At 42.1% G+C, this 26449-nt stretch overlaps 1 protein-coding gene across 4 annotated transcripts in view; it reads right to left on the minus strand.

The window, feature by feature from the left end:
• LOC136842791 (uncharacterized) overlaps positions 1-26449 on the minus strand; it is a 49205-nt gene that overhangs the window by 14379 nt on the left and 8377 nt on the right. For all 4 annotated transcript variants that reach the window (XM_067110627.1, XM_067110624.1, XM_067110625.1 and 1 more), the window contains exons 2-6: positions 10416-10585; positions 9251-9375; positions 8202-8308; positions 4599-5330; positions 299-481 (exon numbers count right to left, since the gene is read on the minus strand). In XM_067110627.1, the coding sequence (XP_066966728.1) occupies positions 299-481; positions 4599-5330; positions 8202-8308; positions 9251-9375; positions 10416-10565 (1297 nt within the window). In that variant the 5' untranslated portion in view covers positions 10566-10585. The remainder of the gene's footprint in view (positions 1-298; positions 482-4598; positions 5331-8201; positions 8309-9250; positions 9376-10415; positions 10586-26449) is intronic.

Genomic DNA, 26449 nt, shown 5'->3' on the forward strand with positions numbered 1-26449 from the left:
GAGGAGTCCAGGATGACAAAGCCTCTCTACTGCCTTGTTCCCCATCTCAAATCCCTCAACATCAACATGGGCTGGCAGCCAATAACAGTTATATAGACACATTATCCTTCCAGAGAGGAAAATACAGTAGCCTACTCTTTAACCACTGTCAAAAATAATACAATCAATAACTAACTGAACACACCATTACAAATCTATCTACAGTAATTATCCCCCAAGGAGAAGGGTAAAATACTACTACTCATGTTAATAAAACTTGTACCCTCATCATCTAATATTAATGAAATATAACACAAACCTGCAGGAAGTTGTAGCTGGTTGGTATTATCTTCTTTCACACCTGTCTGCTCTTCAGCCGGTTCTTCCTTGACTTCAACTTCATGTTTAACGTTCACTGGCTGAGACTCTGTAGTGGTATCCTTAGACTTCTGACTTAAAGATGATTCTGGTCTCTGTGAGTGTGCATCACCATCGTCATCATCTGAAAAAATAGGCTAATTAATATAAAAACATAATAGAGAAGAAGCAAAGTAAAATTTAGTTTTGATGAAGCAAACTTTTCTGTATTTTGAAATACTGCACAATAACTTCATTGCAGCAAACAATAAACTCTTACTCAAGATAAAAAGTAATAGTGTTCTTAAGGCCTTATCAAACCATACAAACCCTCACCAATATTTCTAATCCAGCTTTCCCTCTATACTGTAGGGTCTGACATATGCTATGTGCTCTTTATTCCCTTCTATCAAGTACACTTTTTCCCCTGAATCCCTACTTGGTCCTATTCTTTACCTATGGTCTTCTAAGATCACCTAGGCTTTTCCATGAGTTGTTCCTCTATGGGATAACAGGTGCAAAGTATCTTGAATGGTTAAGAGTAAATTAGTGCCACAGACTCTCTGTGGCATCCTGTCAGCTCCAACTGAGTTACTTTCTCTACCTTGTACTTTTCATCCATTCCCTTTAATCTTTTTTTCCCTTAGCTACCTCATATTCAACTTAACCTAGTTTCCTTTTCAATTCTCATATACAAATAAATCCTTTGAGCAAGCTCTAAGAAAGTCTAGTAATTGTCGAGAACTACTTTACAATAATGATGATAGTAATAATGCCACCAGCTGGCATCAGGGCACTCTTCTCTTATCATCACACAGCCAAACCATCTCAGCATACCCCATCTGCTATCCTTGCTTTTGCAGATTACTTCAGTATTTCCCTTTCTAATCATTCTTTTCTGACCTGTATGCTTTCTTCCTGAACTCCTATCAGGTCTAGGTCTTATCTGCCCCTTTTTACCCCTACTTCCTGGACCTCCCCGTAGGTCATAATCCTGCTACTTCCATATCTAGTGCTTTCCTGATCAACTCTTCCTCATACCTTCTCGTCATAAGGCCTAAACTTCTCAATCACAAGAGACTTCACTCTATTTAACAGCCTCTGGTCATCACAGCTCTCTACCCGATATTAATCTTAACATTCTATGGTCATACCTTTTCAAACTCGTTAATTTCCTTGGCAATTCCTATTTCCTGCTTCTACTGCACTGAGTAGTATAAGCCTCATATACAGTCTTTGCTCTCTCTAATAAAGGGGCATTTTTATTTACTACACGTCCAGATATGTCTCTCCATTTCATTCATTCTGCAGCTATTCTTTTTGAGGCTCTTTCAACTACAGTTTCACAGTCAAGTACATCCACAAGGCAAAAGAAATACTTGTCTATTGCAACAATTTTCTCAGTTTCCCTCTATTGCCATTGTACTCTTGGATTACATTTTTGGGCATCAAAAACCCTAATTCCTTGTGCATTTGGTAATTCTGAAAACCATTTAAGACACTATCTTTTACATTTGTTACACAATACAGAGTCTGACTGCCCCAACTTTCCCACAACAAGCACACAAACACCTTCCCAACTCTACTTTTCCACTGCTTCCTTTCCAGTGCCCATGAGCTTTGTTTTAATGATTTTCCTTCCTTATTTCTTCTCTTGGACTGTGTCTGGGTATTAACTCTCCATATTTCTTGAATCACCTCCCAACCTTCTAATGTAGACTGCATTACAGTGGGTCCCACCTAGATCGCGGATTAGCAATTGCACCTTCAGTTAATCGCAGGTTTTTCTGTGGAACCTATCTCCAAATATATCGCGGATAATTCACTAATTTGTGAATTTTTTCGTACAGCAATAATAACTGTATTTTCAGTTTATTTTCATAATTAAATACACTTTTTATAAGAAAATTATTTACTAATTTTCAAATAAACACAGCAAAATATTAATGAAATGTTAAATTAAAATCTCACAAAATCACAAAACAGCTTACCAATATACATAAACTCTCTCTCTCTCTCTCTCTCTCTCTCTCTCTCTCTCTCTCTCTCTCTCTCTCTCTCTCTCTCTCATACATAAACTCTCTCTCTCTCTCTCTCATACATAAACTCTCTCTCTCTCTCTCGTATACATATCCTTAATAAAAAAAACAGCAAAATATCAATAAAATGTTATTTCACTTGCAGAATCCACTTATACTGTATTATGTTGATCTATTATCATCGCAATATGTACAAAAAAAAACGATCGTCCTGACACTTGTAATTGTTTTTACTGATGTAAACATACATACATAGGTACGTGCTGCCATACTTTTTTCTTTCTTTGATTTACTGTACTGTACTTCATTACAAGTTTAGTTGACTCTATGATTATCACACATATTATAACAGTGCACAAGAGAATATTTTATCAATGTTGGTATTTCATCTCTAATCACAGTAAAAATATTTAAAATCTGAATTTCATATGTAAGCAACAGAAGATTATATTCTCCTCCCCAGCTAGTTTAACAGTGCCTGTCAAGTCTCGTCCCCAGCTACTGTGCTGAAACTTCAATTGTAAACACCAGTTCTCTCTCCCTTTCCTTCTTAATGAAATATGAATTACTGCATCATAAACTTTTATGTACAAAATTAAAAATAATAATTCCATTAATACTTTTGTTTCTTTTTGCAGCCAAAAAATTATTTTCCTATTTCTTTCCGTACTAGGCTCAATCAGCTGATTCTCAGAACGTAAACATTACAAATGTCAGGCGATCTTTTTAATTTCATACATATTACGATGATACCAGATCAATATAATACTACAGTATAAATAGATTCTGTAAATGAAATAACATTTTACTGTTTACAGTTTACATTAATAATAATATCTGAAAATTAATAAATCACTGTAACAAGTACACAAGAGAATTATTTTATCACTGTTGATTGCATTTACAATTTGATATTTTTTTCAATGCATATTTCAAATATTTAAGATTTCAAATATTTAAGAACTGTATAGTATTTAACTCTACTTGTGAATTCCCAATGTTTCCCCTATCTGAAAAAAGAAAAAGGGACAGCTTTAATATATACTGTATGAGAGAAAATGGCTATGCTTGAATGTAGGGGGGACTCAATTAACGTAAAAGGAAAAATAAATTATTAAATCGATAAAAATGTATTAAAATGCAAGGCGAATAGTACAGGTAGTCCCCGGTTACCGACGGGCTTGGTTATTGGCGATCCGGTTTTTTGGCACTTGTCTAGTGATGAAAATCAGTGATTTTCAGTGCCAATAATCACCTACTGGTGCAGATATATACCTAACAGAGGTGATGATAACTGAAAATCAGTAATTTTTGGTACAGATAAGTGGCGAAAATCACTGAAAAAGCACAAATGATTTTCGGTTATCGGTGATTTTCACTTATCGTCACGCTGCCGGAACGGAACCCCTGCCGATAACCAGGGACTGCCTGTATTAGGGTTGTAATGCATTGCATCTTCGCTTGAACTGCTGAAGTTCCAATTGCACGACATCCTCTGGGAGACTGTTCCACAGTCCAACAGTGTGAGGAATAAAGGACCTCTGGAACTGATAAGTTTGGCAGCATGGCACATTTACTGCATATTGGTATTGCTGTTCAGAGAATCTGGTTGCTCTCAGCAGGTAGAAGGGATCAGGGATCAATTGTGAATATGAAAGATCTCTGTTAAAATACAAGAGACCATCCTTCGATGGTCCAAGTCATAACTGTTCCTATTAGGAAGCAGAAAGCTACCACCACAATATAATAACACCAATATGTATACAGTACCCATTACATCACTCTGACACCACAATATAATAACACCAATATATATACACATTACATCACTCTGACACGTGTAATTTGACAATGAAACCTAATTGCTCAAGATCAAATGGAGTATGGATCCAGAACCAACATTTCGTAACTTCACTGTTGTTCTAAACTTTACAGTGAGTTATAAATAGAAAAAAATGAGCCATGACAAAAGCACCAAGTGTGGAGACAAAATGATATCTTCCATTAAAAAATTGTAGGAACAATCATAACACGAAATACTTCCTTACATTCACATATGTGCATTCTACTTGCTCTATCATAAAAAAGTGCTAAAGTATATAATTTATTACTCTTCCATATCCCCTACAGGTTAACTACATCAACTACTTTCATGACGGACAGCAAAGATCAGACTCGAGTTTACATTAAAAATGTATGAACAAAGAATGCAAGAAACTGTACCTGCATCTGACAAATGTTCACCATCTTCCTCTTCCTCATCTTCTTCCTCCTCCTCTTCCTCAGCATTGTCAACTTCATCTCCCTTTTCTTCCTTTGCAGGTTCACTATCTTTGTCGTCGTCATCATCATCTTCATCTTCAACCTCCTCTCCCCCTGAGCCATCGTCATCACTATCACTGCTGGTTTCATCACTAGACTCCTCTTCCTGATCATTGTCATCATCATCATCTTTCTCCTTCTCAGTTTCTGGCACTTCATCAACAGAATCTCTACTTACATCAGCATCACTAACACTGTCATCATCACCATCACTGGCATAATCATCTTCATCACTGTTGTCTTTCACTTCATTAACAAGATGAGGCGGTTCTCTCCGAGCAGCTCGATTTACACTATCTATGTACATTTGACTTGCATACATTCGGTTCTTCATGCTCTTAGCGTAACTGATATTATTGTTATTGTTACTAGTAGGCACGCTGTTCTGCATTAGCAATTTTCGCCTTTTATTGCTTGCAAAACCCATGTCACTATTGGATTGAGGCACTTTTCTTTTCCTTAACTTCTGAGAAATTAATCTACTAAAGGCGTCCTCTTTCACCTCACTGTATCGATTTTCTGGTTTAACCTTAAGGTGGCTAAAGAAAGATCCATTTTCTAGTCCGTAAATGTTCCTCCCCTTTTTGGGTAAGGCTTCATGAACAACTGTGATTGTTAATTCATCACTCACATCTGCAATAAAAGCACAAATTAGATATATAAGACAAAACCAACCAATATATTTAAAATAATTTTTAAAAACCTTAAGTACAACACTTCCATCTTACTGATGTTTTAATGTTTATTAAAGAACAGCTGGTAGCAAAGATTTACCACCAATATAAAATATTCGCCTTGAGTCTCCTCTGACTAAATAGACCCCTTAATCACTACACCATATAGAGTACTGCTGCCAGTGACATTAATCAGCTGACTTGCTGAGAGCAGGGTACCTACCACCACTTGAATACAGTTTCCATTTATGAAGATTGTAAATAAAAATTTTGTTTCATAAATATACAAAACATGTGAAGAGTTCCCTGGCATTTCTCTTCAATATCCTTATCAACTGATGGTCATTTGACACCTTGAACCAGTACATTTCAAAGACCTTCGAGTATTATCAAGATCTTCAGCCCCCATCAGGATGCCTGTCAAATGTTGTAGAAGTGTGATGTACAGTGAGAAACCATGACTCTGGATTACTCATTATGAAAAAGATGACACCATGTTGTCTGATATCCCAAAAGCTACCAAGTGATCAATGAGCAAATGACAGAGCTGGAAGCATAAGGCATTTGATGATGGAGCTACTGACACTTAAACACACCATGAAAAAAGTTAAATGGTATTTTCCATTTCAGCATGAGTACAGTAAAACCCCCGTATTAGCCGTCTCACTATTCGCGGACTCACCTATTCGCGGATTTCTCTGTGGAACGTATGTACACATTATTTGCGGAAAATTCGCCCATTTGCAGTAATTTTCACTAATTACTGTATTTTCATATAATTTTCATGACTAAAAGCACTTTTTGCTATAAAACTATCAAAATACTCAGGTATAAGCATTTTTAGGTTTTTTTTTTTGTGTTTAAACTATCATAATAGGCAGTTCTAAGCGTTTTTAAGAGGGGTTTTAAGTATTCGTGGATTTTAGCTATTCGCGAGGGGTGCGGTATGCATCCCCTGCGAATATGGGGGTTTACTGTAACTCCTAATCGAGAAGCAAAGATAGCGCCCTAAGCTTAAGAGCTATACTGTATATGGGTATGGTCCTCATATGACGAGTTGTCACCTTATAAGATAACTTCTCTCAGCCAAAATGGGTAGTGTTTCCTTACTAAAGCTGTGTGCCCTCCTCATAACTGAAGTTCCCAGAAACTTTCCTTTGCTAGACCTACTGACATTGCTTAACTACCCCTCTCCTTTGCCCATACCTCTGCTTCAACACTTTATAAATTTACAGCTTAGCTCTCAAAAAAGTTTATAAATTTACAGCTTAGCTCTCAAAAAAGTTAATTTTTAAAGTCATGGGGTAAAACATTCAGGTTCTCACTCTCTTTACTCATTTTGGGCTTCCACTAACTAATTTTTGAGTGAAATACCCATCTGGCCAAGTGACAGAGTGCATCATTTTCCCCTGACATCCTCTGATGTTAACAAACTCAAAACACTGGGATAGTTCAAACTCTATGCATCTGAACTGTTATGGATTACTTATCCCTTATCACATAAATTACATAAAAGACACAAACTAAAAGGTACTCCTGGTAGTGTAAAGCACACCCAATGTACAAAGTAGGTTAGTGTTTTGTAAATTAGCTGACACATTTTTCCTCAACTCTTACATTAAAACTAGGCCCAACGAGGAATGTCAGCAAACAAACTCAGTATTTTATCAAAACAAACAAAAAAATATCATACTAACACTATCCCGACACATAAAAAATGAGACGATAAAGAGCGCTGCATGGAGGACCTCCCAAGTCTTCATAATTTTCTAGTTCCATGCAGCGGGCATCAACATCTGTATTACATTTTTTTTTGTTATGGGACACGAATGAATAAATTCCGCCTACATAGTTTACATGCCTACCACGAAGCTACATATAAAGGATGGATGAAACACTCTCTAACAGTCCACCCTAGGTCTCATACCTAGAGATACTCAACGCTCTTGGTGTCCTGAGGATCATCAATCTGTGGAGCCAAGACCTAAATCCAGGAGCATACCTTGACTTCAGAATTTCGTCTTGCTCCACCACATCGGCTACTCAAATTCTACACATTAGGAGGCATGCCATCCAACTGCACTTTCCATTTTCTACAAGTGTCCATAGAAGTAAGGTTACACTGGGGTTGTCATCTAAAGGCCATTCCCAAAAGGGCAAGATGGGAAAAAGGGAGTGGGTATTAAAATAAAAAGGCATTCCCAACTTACTTTATAGCACTTAACAGCAATTTATTAAGTCAAACCTCAGTATTTGCGGAGGATGCGTATCACTAACCCCAGCAAATAGCTCAAGTCCGCAAATACTTTAAACCCCTCTAAAAATGCTTATAACTGCCTATTTTGATAGTTCAAAACACCAAAAACACCCTCTAAAGATGCTTATGCCTGAATATTTTGATAGTTTTATCACAAAAAGTGCATTTAGTCACAAAAATTATATCAAAATACAGTAATTTGTGAATATTTCTCTATGAAAAATACGACGAATAGGCGAATTTTCTGCAAATAATGTGTATATATGTTCCACAGATAAATCCACGAACCCGGAACCACAAATAGGCGGGGGTCCACTGTAGTCAGCTCTTTAGTAGCTGCTTTCTGAAATGCTCCATCCAATGGCAAGATACTTGAAATTTGGGGGGCAAATTTTGGTACTGTATTGCCAAGGAACATAGAGTTCAATCAAAGGCTATGCACAAAATTTCAGCAAAGCACTTCATGACTCCAGTGTTAAGGGCTTATTACTGTCATGGTTTGTCCCTTCCACAAGTAGCTGAATAAAATTTAATCACAATTAAAATTTAATAACAAAACAACAGCTAGCATACTTAGGGTTGTTCCATGTCTAAGCTCCTGAACATTTGATAATGAGGAAGCAATGAGTTCACTCATACGTTTCCGCTGACCCAACAACTCTAGTTTTGTGTCCCGGTACCTGAAAAACATTTTATCACATTACTGAACTCAAGTAGTAAAAGTAGACAGTGACAAGATGTTTTGGAAATAAAATTCTTAGCAGGAAAGAACTTCCATTAGGAAACACCATATTTTGTTATTACTTCATAGCATTCTCAAGCCTACAAGTGGCACTAAAGTTAAAAAATCTTAAAAAGCTATTTACAATAATATATAAAATTACCCAGCACTTTAGTTAAAACAAAGTACAGTACAGAGAGCCACTGAACAACTCACAAAAAAACACAGGATACAATGTAGTGCCTACGTGTAGTTAGATTTGGTTTTCTTAAAAAATATTTCAAATTACTCAAGTATTCTTAAAAATATTGGAGATCTGGTTGGCCTGGCCATGAAGCAACCAGTATAGGGAGAAATGCCACAATTTTCAAATTTTGCCCTACCTGACTTCTCAGGCTGGCCAATATAGATCATTTACCCTGATGGTTCAACAACGTTAAATGCTATACTTTAAAATATTATTCTAGCCACTTGCTATATATACTTAGTTATTAATGTCTTTACTCCATTCTGACAGCCAATAATAACTGCACATTTCATTAACTTGGGATATTGTAATGCCTCTTTTCAACAAAATTAGTAATGCAATGAAATTAAATACAAATGCATTACACCCAATTAACTTTCATAGCACGACTTTAATCTTTTTATTAACCCTTTCAGTTGTAACATTATTATTTATGATAGAAGGCATACTATGTATGTATGTATGTCAAACAAAGGATGCAACAGCACAAAATATTTTACATTTCATTTTTCTATTTTTTTTACAAATAATTTGATCTTATGTTGCCAGAATCTCAACAGCTGAGAACTGGATGACATAATTTAATGCCAAAAGAATCTGATGTGGCTAAGATAATGAAAGTATTTTCAACCACTACATAGCTGATAAGCCTACCTTGATGTCAGATGTGAATGAATTTCGGCAGCTCTGGCCTGATATGCATCTAAGCGGTCTAATAACACAAAACATTGTTGACAAATCACTTCACTCACTGAGTAGCAAGGATCCTCTCCTACAACCTGAAAGGTGAGTAAAGAAACTGTAATTCAAGGCAACCTCTTTTAGAAAATCCTGTCTTTTTTATTTCTTGATCTATTTACCTGACTCCTCATTACTTGAAGAAAAGTCCACTACACACAGTTCACAATGAACAAGTTTAATTTATACAACCATACAACTTGATTTAAAATCTCATTTACGAAGAATAAAGTATACTCTATCTACAAAGTAAAACAAAAAGCCAAGATGATTGATCACCATCCCCAAAACTATGAAAAAAAAATTACAGCAGTGAGCAAGACCATTAATTCTCTAAAATTCAAAGAACTCACTTCAACTCTAAGCAAATCTGGTGCTGTACTTAATAAGTAATTATGGATATTATGAATGGGCTGCTTTAAATGGCTTTGACAGATGCAAGCAAATGTACAATACAAGCTTCAATATCTATTGAACAAATATTTTTTCCTGAAACTATCCTAATTTTTCTAACTTTATAATTTAAAGATTTGTATCTATAAAACACTGACAGCTTAGAAAAACACAAGGTATTACTTCACAGAAAACCTGGATATAAAGTGAAAAACTAAACACAATACACTGAAAATAAATAAATACCCTGAAGGTATAGAGAGATTTTATTTACCTGAAGGTATAGAGAGATTTTATTTACCTAACAGTATGTCAGCTTTTTTTTCTACCCTGACAATAAACTCAGACAAGACAATGACAGACACCACCCTACTTACAAAAGAGTTTCATTCCGGACAGCCATTTGTATGTTGAATTGTTTGTAAGCTGGTCACTGTACTCTTTATACCTGATATAAAGTCAATACAGTACTGTACAGTATCGCATGTACAGAATAGGCAAGCAGAACAAAATTTGAACCTATGGATGGCAAAGGGGAACACTCTGAACACAATTTTAATTTGCAATCCCATTTGTTTGTATATCTGAATGTTTGTAAGTTGAATGTTCGTAAGTAAGGTGGTGTCTGTTGTACATTCAATAATTAAATTCACCCAATACCTCTCATGATATTACTACCATTCCATACCTTGACCAAAAAGTCTGACAATGGTGTTCCTGACGCAGAAACAAAGCTGTGAACACTTGTGACTACGATTGTGTTCCCACCTTGCCTCCCACACACCAAACACATGCTACTGCCACGCCGTTGCTCCTGGTATTGCTGCTCCATGCCCATCTCTGTTCATCTGTTACCAACTGCAAAGAGAGAAATATATCACCCACAAAAAATATATATATGCAGGGCACATGTTATACATGCACTCCAACAAAAGCCATTTCCCTAATAAGAAGTGACTCCAGAAAATAAAACAAGACTACAGTCCAGCCCTAGTAATTCTTTAACTGCTGAGACAAGGATGAAATACCTCAGAGAAAATCCCTCTATACATCCTGTGTACTTCACTTTTATTTTAAATACACACTTATAGCCTAGACAAGCCCCTTCCATTCCAGTAAATCTTCATTCTGCAAGAGATTACCTTTCCCATTTTCCCACACCAAAAACTTCTGACCCAACTATATCTCAACACTTAGAGACAGTAGGTTATAGTAATTGGTAATGCTACCTGCTGTTATGGCAATAATCATTCTTTTTTTCTTTACACCCTTGTGGCCGGGTGACATGTAGGCTATAGCCTATATGTTTACTTAGAGCTTTGGAGTGGATTCTGGGTCACATATATATAGTTCCAGATTTCACACCATACAGTTTGAACGAATATTGCAGGAAAAGTATTCAGATCACTTCTATGGGCCATAAATGACTTCTGCCAACTCTTACATGGCAACTGTAGTAGCTCAGTAGAGGATAGAGGGAAATCAGTTTGACTTGGTCTATGACTTATCAATATTTTACAATAAATATACTGTACTCAGAATCTGTTACTGATTTTAATTTTTATCTGTTATGACACTGTACGAGCTGTAATTATAATTTTACAAAATAAAAAATTATTAGAAATGATATTTTAATGATAAAATAAGGTTTGTTCATACTTACCTGGCAGATATATATATAGCTGTATTCTCCGAAGGTCCGACAGAATTTCAAATTTCGCGGCACACGCAGTGGCCGGCCAGGTGGTTAGTACCCATTCCCGCCGCTGGGAGGCGGGTATCAGGAACCATTCCCATTTTCCATTCAGATTTTCATAGTGCCGTTGTCTCCTGAGGGGAGGAGGGTGGGCACTACGAATATATATATCTGCCAGGTAAGTATGAACAAACCTTATTTTATCATTAAAATATCATTTTGTTCATGAAACTTACCTGTCAGATATATATATAGCTGAATCGCACCATTGGCGGTGGGCAGAGACAGCATAGGATTGAGAAACAAAACAATGTAGATGATTACACATCTTGGTTCCTTACCTTTTAGCATAGCTGACTTCGTGATTACTGTCACCCAAGTCTGCGTCTGCTTTACTGGAGTTTCCAACGAGGTAGAGACCTATAAGGTTGGAGAGTTCCAGACGATCTGTCAACGGGGACGTGACCACTATGTGCCCAGATCGTAGCCCTCAAGAAGGAAGCAAAGAGACAAAAATAACCACCTGACCTACAAACATCGTGACTAGTTAAAAACTAAGGAAAGGGAAGACTGCCCCACAGTCTACCCACAACCATAAAAACACAAACCAAAAAAATTTTAAAAAACTATTCCTAACCATACATTAAAGGATAGGATGGGTACTGCCTCCTTCTCCCAAGATCGTACCAGCCGAAACGTAAGGTCCCAATGAACAGCAAGACTCATACACTGTTCTTACGTCCTTTAGGTAATGAGAGGCGAACACAGAATGACTTCTCCAAAAGGTGGCATTCATAATATCGTTCAGAGCCATGTTCTTTGAAAGGCTACTGACGTTGCAACAGCCCGAACCTCATGTGCTTTAACTTTCAAAAGTTCAAGTCACTCTCTGACAACTCTTATGCGCTTCTTGAATGGTGGACCTCAAGAAGAAAGCCAGCGCATTCTTTTGACATGGGGACGTCAGGTCTTCTCACCGAGCACCATAACCTATCCGCAAGACCTCTCGACTCTTTTGTCTTGTCCAAGTAGAACTTTAGAGCCCGAACAGGGCATAGTCTTTCTGGTTCCTGACCCAGAATACCCGCCAAACCTTTCAATTCAAAGGACTTGGGCCAGGGGTGAGACGGGTTCTCATTCTTGGCAAGAAATGACGGTTGGAGAGAACACACCGCATCGCTCTCCTTTAAAACCAATTGACTTAGATATCGCATGAATCTCACTGATTCTCTTTGCAGTAGCGTAGAGCAACTAAAAATAAAGTCTTCCTTGTTAAGTCCCTCAAAGAAGCAGCATGAAGGGGTTCAAAAGGGCTTTGCATCAGGAACTTAAGAACTACGTCCAAATTCCAAGATGGAACCAAAAACTGAGGCACCTTAGTCGTCTCGAACGACCTAATGAGGTCATGTAGGTCCGTATTGTTGGCGATATCTAATCCTCTGTGCCGAAAGACCGCCGACAACATACTCTTATACCCCTTAATAGTAGAGACTGCCAGCTTCGGAACTTCCTAAGGAAAAGAAGGAAGTCTGCAATCTGGCTCACAGTGGTCGAGGAAGAGGAAATCCCTCTGCGAGTACACCACTGCCGAAATACGGCCCACTTCGACTGGTAAACTGCGATCGAGGATGTTCTCCTGGCTCTCGCGATCGCTCTTGCCACCTGCTTCGAAAAACCTCTCGCTCTCGCCAGCATTTCGATAGTCTGAACGCAGTCAGACCGAGAGCGGAGAGGTTTTGATGGTATCGTTCGAAGTGGGGCTGTCTGAGTAGATCTGGACGAAGAGGCAACACCCTTGGAAAGTCTACCAGAAGCGACATTACCTCCGAAACCACTCCTTGTAAGGCCAATACGGAGCGATCAGAGTCATCCTCGTATCTTGCGACGACGCTAACTTCCTGACCACTTCTCCCAGGATCTTGAAGGGAGGGAAAGCGTAAAGGTCCAGACGAGACCAGTCCCAAAGAAGGGCGTCTATTGACACTGCTCCTGGATCCAGGACAGGAGAGCAGTAGAGCGGAAGCCTGTTGTTCTTTGATGTTGCAAACAGGTCTACTAAGGGACGACCCCATAAACCCCACAGTTTTGGCACACCTCCTGGTTCAGAGTCCACTCTGTCGGGAAGCAGTTGATGACGACGACTTAGCAGGTCCGCTCTCACGCTCTGAACGCCTGCTACAAACCTCGTCAGGATCGTAACGTTCCTGGAACTCGCCCCACAACAGGATCTCTTTTCGCAAGAACGAACAGGGAACGAGAATGAGTGCCTCCCTGCTTTTTCAGGTAAGCTAGAGCAGTGGTATTGTCCGCGTTTACCTGGACTGTGCGACCGGACACTTGATCTTCGAAGAATCGAAGGGCTAGAAAAATCGCCCCTAATTCTTTCATATTGATGTGCCAGGTCACCTGTTCCCCTCTCCAGGTGCCTGACACTTCTCTCTTGCCCAGTGTTGCTCCCCCCCCCGACATTGACGCCTGGAGAACAACACTAGGTCGGGTTCGGAAGGCTGAGAGACACGCCCCTCCGAAAGCTTCGAGGGATCCAACCACCACCTGAGATGCTCCTTCACTTCGAGGGAAAGTTTGAGAGACAACTCGAGATTTTCCTTGTCTTCCCAGTTGTCTTGCAGGAAGAACTGAAGAGGCCTGAGATGTAGTCTCCTAGGAAAACAAACTTTTCCAGTGAGGAAATGGTCCCCAGCAGACTCATCCACTCCTCACCGAACACGTTTCTTTCCCTAGGAAGGCCAGGACTTTTCCGTAGCACAGCTGTTGACGTTCGGGAACGGAAAAGCCCGAAAAGCCACTGAGTCCATCTGAATCCCCAGATACACGATGGACTGAGTTGGGGTCAGGTGTGACTTTTCGAAGTTGACCAGCAGGCCGAGTTCCTTCGTCAGGTTTAAAGTTGCTTGAAGATCCTCCAGACACCTCTCCCTCGATGACGCTCGAATCAGCCAGTCGTCCAAGTAGAGCGACACACGTACGCCTGCCAGATGCAGCCACCTTGCTACATTCCGCATGATGACGGTGAAAATCATGGGAGCTGTGGACAGGCCAAAGCAAAGAGCTCTGAATTGATACACCTTTCCCCTCAAGACGAACCTCAGGAACTTCCTTGACTGAGGATGTATCGGTACGTGGAAGTACGCGTCCTGAAGGTCGAGGGATACCATCCAATCCCCTGGTCTTAAGGCTCCTAGAACAGACTGCGCCGTCTCCATCTTGAAAGTTTCTTTCGCGACGAAGCGGTTCAGGCTGCTGACATCCAGCACAGGTCTCCAACTTCCCGACTGTTTCGGGACCAGGAACAGCCTGTTGTAGAAGCCCGGGGAATTCAGGTCTAAGACCTGTTCTACTGCTCTCTTGACGAGCATTTGCCGCAGCAGGTCGTACAGGATCTCTTGTTTTTCTGGACCGTCATTTACGGAGAGAGGTCCAAGGGCGAAAGGCTTAAGGGAGGGGGAGAAAGGAAAGGGATCTTGTATCCTTTCTCTAAAACCGAAAGGGACCAACTGTCTGCCCCTCTCACTTTCCAGGCTTCGGAAAACGCAAGAAGCCTGGCACCCACCGGTATCTGGAGGAGAATCACATCACTTCTTGCCCCTACCTCTAGCAAGGGCTTTACCTCTCGAGAGGTTCTTTCCTCGAGAAGAAGGCTTTGAGGATGATCCGGCACGAAAGGGCTTCTTCATCTTGGGTGAATGTTGACGGTTTGACGTCGTCGAGGTCACGGGAACCGCAGGGCGCTTCGATGACTGAGCCAACAGGTCCTGTGTGGTCTTCTCTTGTAAGCTTGCAGCGATGTCCTTTACCATCGAAGCCGGGAAAAGATGACTGGAAAGGGGGCAAACAACAGTTCTCCTTTCTGTGCCAAGGAGACGGACTTCGTGGCGAAACCGCAGAATAGAGACCTCTTCTTGAGCACTCCAGTCGCAGTGCGAGGCCAATTGTCAGAACCATCTCGGACCGCCTTGTCCATACAAGACAAGATGCTCAAAAGGTCCGACAAGGAGATCGAGTCCTGACTCCGAGACTTAAGGTCCAAAGCTCCAAGACACCAGTCAAGGAAGTTGAAAACTTCTATCGTCTTGAAAAGGCCCTTCAAAAGATGGTCCATCTCCGTAAGAGTCCAGGGAATCTTGGCCGTCGACAGATGAGACCTCCTACTCGAATCAACGAGAGAGGCGAAGTCTCCCTTAGATGAGGAAGGAAGACGTAAGCCTAAGTCTTCTCCGGTCTCATACCACATCGCCGCTTTTCCCGAGAGTCTTGAAGGGGGAAGGGCGAAAGAAGACTTTCCTTGAGCTTTGCGGGAGTCCATCCACAAATGGACTTTCTTGAAGGCCCGCTTAGTGGAGAGCGATTTAGTCATCTTCAGAAATCCCGGAGCTTTCCTAGACTTAGTCGAAGTCAGTTGAGATGGAGGGGAGAGAGGTACTGCCGGCAGAAACTTGTCAGGAAACAATTCCTTCAACAGCTTGACGAGGATCTGGTAGTCCGACGACGAGGACTGATCCTTAATCTCATCTTCAGACTCCGAGACCCTGAGTCTATCTCCAACATCGGGCGGGGAAGAGCAGAGAGAAGTTGGAGAGGAAACACGCCGCAGGGACCTCTGCTTGGAAGAGGAACTGGCGTGCAAAGCAGCTGGAGAACCAGGAACCACACGAGCCGACAGCAACGGCAGGTGGAGCGTCTTGAAGGAGTCAAAAACGTCCATCGGGCGTCACGCCTGGCAGCATGACGAAGCTTCTTGAGCGTCCAGCCGAACGGCCACGCCTGGCAGCATGACGGACGTCTGGATCGCCCCTTAGAGCGTCCACGTCTGGCAGCATGACAAACGCCAGGAGCCTGACGAAGAGCGTCATCAACAAAAAGGTGACCATGACGTCTAGAACGAGAAGGGAGGGAGGACGTCCTGGGGTGACGCCACGACGATCCTCCCAACACCCTCTGGGGACGAGTCTAGGGTTCCTTCCACGACGAGCAGGCGACGAAGCAGACGAAGGTGACGAACGAGGAGCAGGAGAAGGAGACCGCCTAGATCTCTTCACTGGAAGTCTAACATCCTTCCGACGAGGACGGGACCTGGACTCTCTCTCTGCAATGAAAGAGGAGAGTTGCTGCTGCATGGAGGCAATAAGGGTCCTCGTTGGTGACGCCTCTCTCTCTGGAGAATTACGGAACCTAGAGGCAGAAGGACGAGGGGGCGTCCTAATCCTCTTCTCTTGAGGAGGGAGAGCTCTAGGGCGCTCAAAAACGTCTTCATCGGATGACGTCCGGTACTTCTTTTGCGGGGGGAACGCATCCACAAACTCTGGCGAGGAGCACAGAGTAGGAGAGAGAGGACGTGAAGCGTCCTCCTCCCTAAAGCTTCTCTTAAGAAGGCGAGAGTCTATCTGACGGTTCCAACCCCTGCGTGGGGAGGACGTGTCAGAAGACGAGAAGCAGTCCTTCAGGACCCGAACACGAGTTCGCGCCTGGGCAGCCTGGGAAACGTCTTCAGGACCTGCCGAAGGGACGCCAGACCGGTGGGGGTTCCCCGTCACCCTCCTTCGGCTTTCGACATGCTCTCTCCCTGAGTCCTGGGAGTCCAGCAGAGGTCCAGGCCTAGAGGCATGATGGGGCCGGTCTGACGCCCCCTCCACTGCACTGGGGGCACTAGTCACTTCACAACACTTATCTTGGAGAGCTGACACCTTAGATTCTAATGCACGAATCGATTCCATCATAGCGAAAGCATATTAGTCTCCACTGGCACGATCTCAGGGGCAGGAGACAAAACCACAGGGTTAGGATCTAAAGGTACAGGGAGTTAGGGCCGACATCAACACTTCCGCAAAGAGAAGCACTCCTGGAGGAAGACCTCCTCAGTCGATCACGCCCAACTTCCTCACATATTTATCATACGCTCCATTCATTTTCAGACAAAGAAGCACATTCATGACACCTATCATTCAACATGCATATATGCTTCCTACAGTTAGAACATACAGTGTGAGGGTCAACCGCAGCTTTCGGCAACCTCACCTTACATTCAGACATCACACACGCACGGTAACTAGCAGAGCTAGACCCAGACATAATGATAATCTAAAGCAAAACCCAAAGAAAAGTCAAAAAAGCGTATGCCGATCTACCCGATCCAAAGTCAAAATACCAACAGACAATGAGATACTCAAGAAAAAGCAAATCCTATGACGGAGGTGCAGACAACAGTTGTTGACAACACCGCGACAGAGAAAATCTGAATGGAAAATGGGAATGGTTCCTGATACCCGCCTCCCAGCGGCGGGAATGGGTACTAACCACCTGGCAGCCACTGCGTGTGCCGCGAAATTTGAAATTCTGTCGGACCTTCGGAGAATACAGCTATATATATATCTGACAGGTAAGTTTCATGAACAAAAAAACATTTATAACTTGGTAAAATTAGCATATTTTTACGATTGTCTTTTGAAAAAGAGGCCCACACAGGATTGGAAATATTCACTTTCAATTTCCCGTGGATGGTACATAAATTTTTTAGAATTTTTTTTTCTTGTACCACGCGCATATGCATATCTTTCCATTGATGTGTTTTTTCTAAACTGGCCATCCTTAAATTTAGCCTGGTCTAAGGGTGTGCTTAATATATATTTAGCCTGGCTGTGAGGGTAAATCTTCAGCTGAAAACCCTTTTGGATAGTCAACAGACTATAAACTCAAGAAGGCTCCAAAGGGAAATCAGCCAGCAGAAAGAGAGACAAATTGTAGGAAAAGGAGACAAAAAATAATGATGAAACAGAAATAAAACTGGCACACCTGACATTCAGGAGACGCCAACTTATTCTTGACAACTGCAAACCTTGTTATGGGCCAGAACAACAAACACAAGATGATATGGACCAACCAACAACCAAAATAACATTTAAGAACAGAGAACAAGAACAAACACAAATGTACTGAAATGCTACAATAAAACATACTGTCATAAAGGAAAAATTTAAATGAAGTTTTCGTAATAAAACTAATATTGTAATACTTACCTGAACACCTGAATTCGCCCTTAATCCCACTAGCCCGAACAACTCTCAATTACCAATCCATTATTGGGAATTTTAACAGCCAGCATTACCAACGCTGCAGGTAAAATCTTGTCACTTGAGCTACCATAACAACGGTTGGCAACGCTGACACAGGTGTGTGCTGACACTCCCGCTTTCATCAATTGCTTTATTCAAGGTCAAAATTGATGTGGGGAAAGGAGGGTGGGAATCATTCAGGTGTTCAGGTAAATATTACATTATTAGTTTTATTATCAAAACTTCATATTGCAATACACTCCCGGAACACCTGAATTCGCCCGAGGTAGCTCACCAATCTGCTCTGCATAAAATATCCGTTTAGTCATACTCTCCCCATATCAATCAATGCTTTCATTGAAGAGACATTGGAGAGTACTTTAATCGACAGTCATTAAACTCCGTCAACCTCCCATGTGGCTCTTCAGAACCTCCCATGTATGGAGGAAAATGAGGCAGAGTGCAGAGACGCTGGCCCTCCGGGAGAACCATCTATGTTTGCGGCCCACCCCCTTTCTACAACTGCAGAGATGGCAGCTTACCAATCTGCTCTGCATAGGATATCTATTTAGTTATACACTCACCTTATCAATCAATGCTTTTGGTGACGAGACATGCTGGAGAGTACTTTGATCACCCGTCAGGTCAGTACTGTCTCGGTCCGTCGACCTCCCATGTGGTTCTCCAGAACCTCTCAAGTATGGAGGAGTATGGTGAACCTCCCATGTGGCTATTCATAGCCTCTCATGTAAGGAGGGAAATGAAGCAGTGTCGAGCCGTTGATCCTCCAGATAAGGCCCAATGATTGATGAGCGAAGAAGTATCTCAGTGCCGACGAAATAGCCTAGCCTACTAAAGCACCCCCTTGGACTCTCATAGGGAAACTATCAAAGACCAAGATACTTAAAATGTACTAAACCTAAGTTCATGTGATTATACTATCACTGTTGCCTAAGAATTCTAAAGATTAAAAGGCATTCCTCTATCTGGTTAACCTAAGAATTTCCTCACTAAGTGAATACCACCTCAGCTAAATGAGCGCACCCTAGATATTAGACTTAGCCACGACAAGTGGACTAAGAGAATAACCCTTCGAACCTCCGCACTAAGCGAATATCACCTCAGCTAAATGAATGCACCCTAGATAGCAGACTTCGTCGCTACACGGTATGAGGCGAATCGAACGTCTCTCAAGTAAAGTAAACACTGAGACGAACTTCCAAGTAGCTGCCTCCAGAACAGACAGCACTGAATAATTCCTTAGAAAGGAAGATGAAGTGGACATACAGTAAACCCCGGCCCCCCCCCCCCTGTATTCGCGTTCTCATGATTCACGGACTCACGCATTCGCGGGTTTCTCTGTGGAACATATCTACCCATTATTCACAGAAAATTCGCCCATTCGCAGTATTTTTCACTGAGAATTATTCACTAATTCAGTATTTTCATATAATTTTCATGAATAAATGCACTTCTTGTGAGAAAACTATTAAAATATTCATGTATAAGCATTTTTACAGGTTTCTTCTTGTGTTTAAACTATCAAAATGGGCAGTTCTAAGTGTTTTTAGAAGGGTTTTAAGTATTAGAGAATTTTAGCTATTTGCAGGGGGGGGGGTTGCAGTACGCATCACCCGCGAATACGGGGGTTCACTGTACTCCAAATACTGTGCGGTCGGGGAAATACAGAGCTGAAGACGACGAAGAACAACCCTGAGAAGCCTGGGAAATCACCGACTTCCGAAAGTAACTACAGTAATCACATTCTTTGACAGCGGACGGGAAGGGTTCCGCAGAAAGACAAGAAGTGTGTGCGGAAGCGGATGGGGTTTCCCAACCTTTGCTAAATAGACTTTAATGCTCGCACCAGACATAGAGATACTTCCACTGGATCGCTGGTAACGAACACTTGCAGATCAAGAACTTTAAACGAACGAGGGAGAGTTTTAACCTCCGACTCTGTCTTCACCACAAATTCCGGAAGACAGACAAATATGTATCATTTCTCGCATAGGAACCCAACCTAGAAAATGCCTGAAGCTCACCCAACCCTTTAGCCGTAGCTAAAGCGGCAAGAAAAAGCAACTTCTTAGTGTCTTAAAATTATAGCTTCAATGGGTTCAAAGACAGGGGAACACAAGAAAAATATTGAAGTACTTCCGACAAGTCCCACGGAGGGGCCCGAGTCGGCAAGACAGGACGTTCAACCTTAAAAGAACGTAATAAATCATCAATTATCTTACTACTAGAGATTTCAGGAAGGTGGAAACTAACTGTACCTCTCATCGTTGAGCGGTAGTCAGCAATAGCCGAATATGAAAGACCCTTGACTTTCCGAAGGAATAAAGGAAAATCAGCTATTTTGGCTATGGAAGGTCTAGAGATGGAATGACCTTCCTTACACCACTAACTTTTATACCTTGTCCAGCTGAACATGGTAAGGTTTACGGGTTGACTTTCTCAAGCTAAAAGAAAACTATCTAGACACAGCTTTAGGGAGTCCGGACTGTCTAGCGGCTCTCTCTACAGTCACCCTGCAACTAGGTACAGCACACGAGGGTTTGGATAATAATGGTGAGAATGCAGTCGTCTGAGAAGTTTCGCATGGATAGGGACATCGGAACTTCCGTAAGGAGCTCTGGGAGTTCCGGAAACCAAGCGTGTTATGGCGAGCAGGGAGCTATTACAGTCATAGACGTCTTGACACTCTCCCGCAATTTCCTTATTACCTGATGAATGAGACCAGATGGAGGAAAGGCATACATCTGCATGTGATTCCAATTTGTAACGTCACATCAGTACCTATCGACATGGGGACCACCACTGGTGAGAAATGAACCGGAAGATGACGGTTTAATCATATCACAAATAAGTCCACAGTTGCTAGCCACTTCCCGAGAACCTGACATATTACTTCCAGAGCCAAAGTCCACTAACCCCGCAAATACCTGATGGGAGCGACTTAGCGAATCGGCCAGTACGTTGAGACTCCCCGATATAAATTGGGGAAGAAGAGACACTTTTCGTTCTTCGCACCCTCTCAGGACTCTCTGTGCTATAGTATCGAGTTCTGTTAGGCCTGATTCCGCCCCCCGCCCCGGTTCTTCAGATACGACACGGCAATTACACTGTCGCTAAACATAGCCACTACTCTGTTGCGCACTAGGACTGAAAACAACTGAGGGCTTCCTTTACAGCCTTGATTTTCCTGAAGATTTATTGACTCCTATCGTTCCTGAACACCCCCAGAAGCCCGAGGCCTGGGTTTCCTCCAAGGTTGTTCCCCAACCTTGATCTGAGGCATCTGTGTACAGATGAACATCTGGAAGAGGGGAGTCGATCCAACAGGTAAGAATCGCTCACGACTATAACTGCATTCTCGTTGTGGAAGTCCCAGCGATTCCCGAGACGTACCTGAAGAGAGCGCATCCGGAGATGAGACCCTGGAATTAAAAGAGAGAGAAAGAGAGACATTCTCCCTAGGAGGCTTCTCCAAGCTGGTACCGGCCATTCCCTGATGGACAGGAACCCTTCTACCTGCTAAAGAACTGACTGGATCCTCTCCAGGGTTGTGAAAACCCTCAAAGGAAGGGAGAGAATCCTCCTACCTGAACAGGTTAAAAATTCTATAAGAATTCCCTTGCTCTTACTAGCTCCTCTAGAGAGGAGGCAAGGATCAACCAATCGCCTAGATACCTCAACACACTGTACCCTCCACTTTGCATAATTGCCGACACCGGAGACATGAGTTAGAAGCAACCACGTTTCTCATTCTGGCTACGTCATCATCCTTGAACAAGAATTAGCTAAGGCTAATGGTGTTCTGAGCAATCCCTCTTACGAACGTCCAGATACTGAGGGGGAAGATGACCAAGATAGAAATTTCGACTTTCCTGCTCCAAACGTCGTAGATGAAGCTAAAGCACTCGCCTGGTGAGCCAGACCCCTCCAGATAAATTTATTAGGCTGCCAACAGCCACAGATCCGAAGGGGCACAGCTGTCACTCTTTAGAACCCCATTATAGTAAACCTGACAGCATCCAGAGAGAGTGCGCAAGAGCCTCAGTCTGATTGCGCAACACATCCTCCAAGCACCTGCTTCCCTAAGAGAAGTCCCTACAAGCCGAGACGATGCCGGAGACAGACAGGATTGCCTCAACCGATTCGTTGAATGGCAACCTGACACCTGCCGAACAGTTACCTCGAACTGCGTAAATCGTCCTATGCGGAGAGAGAAGAGAAGAGTCCTGTCTATTAGAAGCCACTACTGATGCTAAACGAACGTCCGCCTCCCCAAAAGCCTGTCTAACCTGATCGAACTAAACCAGCCAACACGAAAAAGAGGCAGGAGCTGGCTTAGTGTCAAAAAAAATAAATAAATAAATAAATAAATAAAAAAAAAAACCTGAATTGTCTAAATCAGGAGGTCTGGAGCTCTTGCTTGAGGGTACAAAGAAGTAACATACTCAAGCATGCATCCGTAATCGTTATTGCTGGGAAGAGGATATTCTAAGTCCGCCAGAATCTCCTGCACCTCCGGATAAGAATCCTGTTCTGCAATGTCCGAACGGTCTAAGACTGACAAAGGAGGAGGTACTGAATGAAGCCCGGACAATGATGAAGAGTCCGCAAGCGGATCACCCTAACCAGAATGCTGCGCACCCACACCTAATCGGGTACCCGGAGCTGAATCCACATAGTTGCACCCGCCGGGAAGAAGAGAAGGCTGAACTGAGGAAAAAAACCCGGAGCTGATTCCCCATTATTACCAAGGGGAAGACGAGTGAGAGTAGCCAAACCCACATTGCTAAACCCTGGGGGAGGATGCACAAACGAAACTGCTTGCAGAGGGACGGAAGAAGATGAAGAAGAAGGAAGGAGAATGAAAGAGGTAGAAGCTACCCTTGGAGTTACCGCCGCGGAAAATGCAGGCGATGAAAGCCACAGACCGCTCGAAGAAGTTACTGCAAGCCCTGCCAAAACCACGGAGCGCAAACCCGAACTGGAAGCGACAGGCAAACCCTGTGAAATACCTGACACTACCGGAACAGCCGTTTGAAGCAGAAGCAAGGGGTTGCATATACCCCGAAGGGATGGAACATGAGACACCTGCAGCCAAAATCTGCCGTAACTGCGTTTTCACCTGTCCAGAAGCTCCTCCTACCGGAGAAGACTGTACTGAGGAAGGAAAGGCAGGAAGCAAAGGAATAGCAGACGCATTAAAAAAAAAGTTACCTGAGAAGAGGAAAACCAAAGTCGAAGAAGGAGGGAAAACCGAAGATGCGGAAGCCGCAGGAAAGACCGGAGCAGAAGAAGAGGCCAAAGAGGAGACTGAAAAAGGAGCGACAGAGAATGTGGGAGCAGGAGATGAAGTGACAGGTAACCCAGAGGAAAACTTAGAACGAAAAGGACAGAAGGTACACCGAATCCGCCCCCCGCCCCCTCAATAATCCTGAAACATATCCGACATGAATTCTGGACTACTGTGTCACATACTCTCTAATGTTAGAGAAACCATTCGAAAAATAACCTATCACCATAGGTCTGTATCCGTAGATAGACCCAGCAATCCATCTTATATTTTGCCATCTCCAATTGCAGGTCCTGCAAACTACTTTTAGAAGCCGAAAGGACACACCAGAACCCGCCTTACTAGATGGAGGAGTAGAAAACACAGGGAAGGGGGAAACTACAGTAGATTTCAGAAACAGTCGGAAGTGAGTTATGAGCAAAAGCAGAAGGATTCTGCACCACCGTAACTGAAACATTGACTTGAGACTGAGCCAGGCGGAAAAGAAGCGATGAAGGTGAAACTCTTGCCAAAGCACAAAAACCACTCGAATCCGAAACCAGAACCTGTCCAGGAGAACGACTCTGCATCCTTAATACCTTCTCCTCACTACCTAGCCCAAACCTATCCTCCTTTATCACACCTAGATCTTGATCCTGACTAACATTATCAAGATTAAATTTATCAATACTACAGGGAGTTGGGGGGAAATCCTTCAACCCTTCACTGCCTGCTCCGCGCTGAGGGGGCCAGCAGACTCTACCCACTCGGAGGCTTGCGGTTCTGCCATTACCCTCAGCACCCGTTAGGGTTGGTTCTGGAACAGGCAGGGGAGCTGAAAAGGAAGGAGTATACATCCTATCACTAATACTATCCCTACCTGAGAAATGTTGAAGAAGACTAGCTATTTTCCATACTACTTGCAATCCTATCCTCTATCTCTTTGACTACCTCTGAACTCGCTAAATCCATCAACTGATCTGTAGCAAAAGCCTGAGACACTTGAGGCAACGAGAATCTGCCCGATGTCTGTCGCCCTTACTAGCCAAAGACTTGCGATGACGAATGTAATCCTCCATCTCTTGTGCCTTCCAATCGGAACATTCATCGCAATGAGCCTGCACATCACATTTAACTTTCCTGCATACCTGACAGAATGTCTATCGTGTCTCAAGGTAGTCATCCGTCTCTGGCAGGAAGAAGCGATGAGCTCCAGCATCCAGAGTCGTAGGGGCAGTCGAGGTCGATGTCGAAGCCGAAGGCGCAGTACTAGAAGGTGAAAGAGTCCATGATGACCACTCGAGACCGGGAACCAGCGAGTCCAATTCTAAAAGACGTTCCACATCAAAGATATCCAAAAAAAAAAACCAAAGAAACCGGTAAATACAATCCAGGTCTTCACCAGAGGTCCAAAATACAAAAAGAAGTCGGGCAATAGGATTAAAACCTCGCACTGCAGAAGGAAACAACCTTCCAGCAGCGCGAACAAAATGCAACTGACGAAAGTGGGAGTGTCGGCACACACCTGCGTCAGCGTTGCCAACCGTTGTTATGGTAGCTCAAGTGACAAGATTTTACCTGCAGCGTTGGTAATGCTGGCTGTTAAAATTTCCAATAGTGGATTGGTAATTGGAGTTGTTCGGGCTAGTGGGATTAAGGGCGAATTCAGGTGTTCAGGGAGTGTATTGCAATATCATATTTATAAGAAATCTCAATGGACAAATGGGCACACATCCATACCCACACTGTATTCTGGAAACTATAGTGATAAAGCAAACAGCACAATTACACTGTATACCACCTAACATATGTAATTTATTTTCCAGGCAAAAAGCTTGAAATGCAAATAAACAAAAAACACACTTGGACTGGGTAGCAATAATATACTGTGTAGGTCTAGATTACCATTTGAAGCAAATACTGTATCAAAAACTCATACAGAAAAACAATTGACTTGGAAAACTATAATTATTGCTAGCAAAGATAACCAGTCAATTAATTACAGTGCAGAGTTAAGATCATTCAATACAGTCATTAAAGACCATGGTAAACTAATATGGTAATATACTGAATTTTCTTGTACAATAAAACCCTTAGAATACATAAATGCAAGCCATGTAGCCTATATATTACTGCTTGAGAGCCAAAGACACTCCAAAAACACAATTTCCTTAAAATATCCCCGTACAGTTTGTATCAAGAGAAATATCCAGGTACGGCCTGTATATAATCAATTTATAATAAATTCAATGCTGCACTGCAAAGACATTCCATAGATTTCTAAATATTAAATACATTACACAGTACAAAAAATTAATCTGAATTATTGTACAGTACTATGAAAGTGCAGTACAGTGCATTCTTATGGTTGACCAATAGTTTTAACTTCCACACCTTGAAAACCTGGGTCTAGTATTAAGTTGTAAATGTGCCAGTAGTGTGCTGAATAACTTTGGATTTGGCTATAAGCCAACAATAAAATAGAAAGCAAGAGGCAAAAAATCACATGAAATCACACGTACTATAACAAATGTACAAGTAAAGTAATATTGTACAAGTACATATATTGCTATACTACACCCATACTATATTGCGAGTAGCATCTTAAAAGTGGTAACAACAAAGCACTAAAAATGCTATAAAATAAGTTAAAAATTATCGATAGGTAA

This window comes from Macrobrachium rosenbergii, chromosome 10 (genome assembly GCF_040412425.1).
Source record: "Macrobrachium rosenbergii isolate ZJJX-2024 chromosome 10, ASM4041242v1, whole genome shotgun sequence".
Classification (NCBI taxonomy): Eukaryota; Metazoa; Arthropoda; class Malacostraca; order Decapoda; family Palaemonidae; genus Macrobrachium; species Macrobrachium rosenbergii.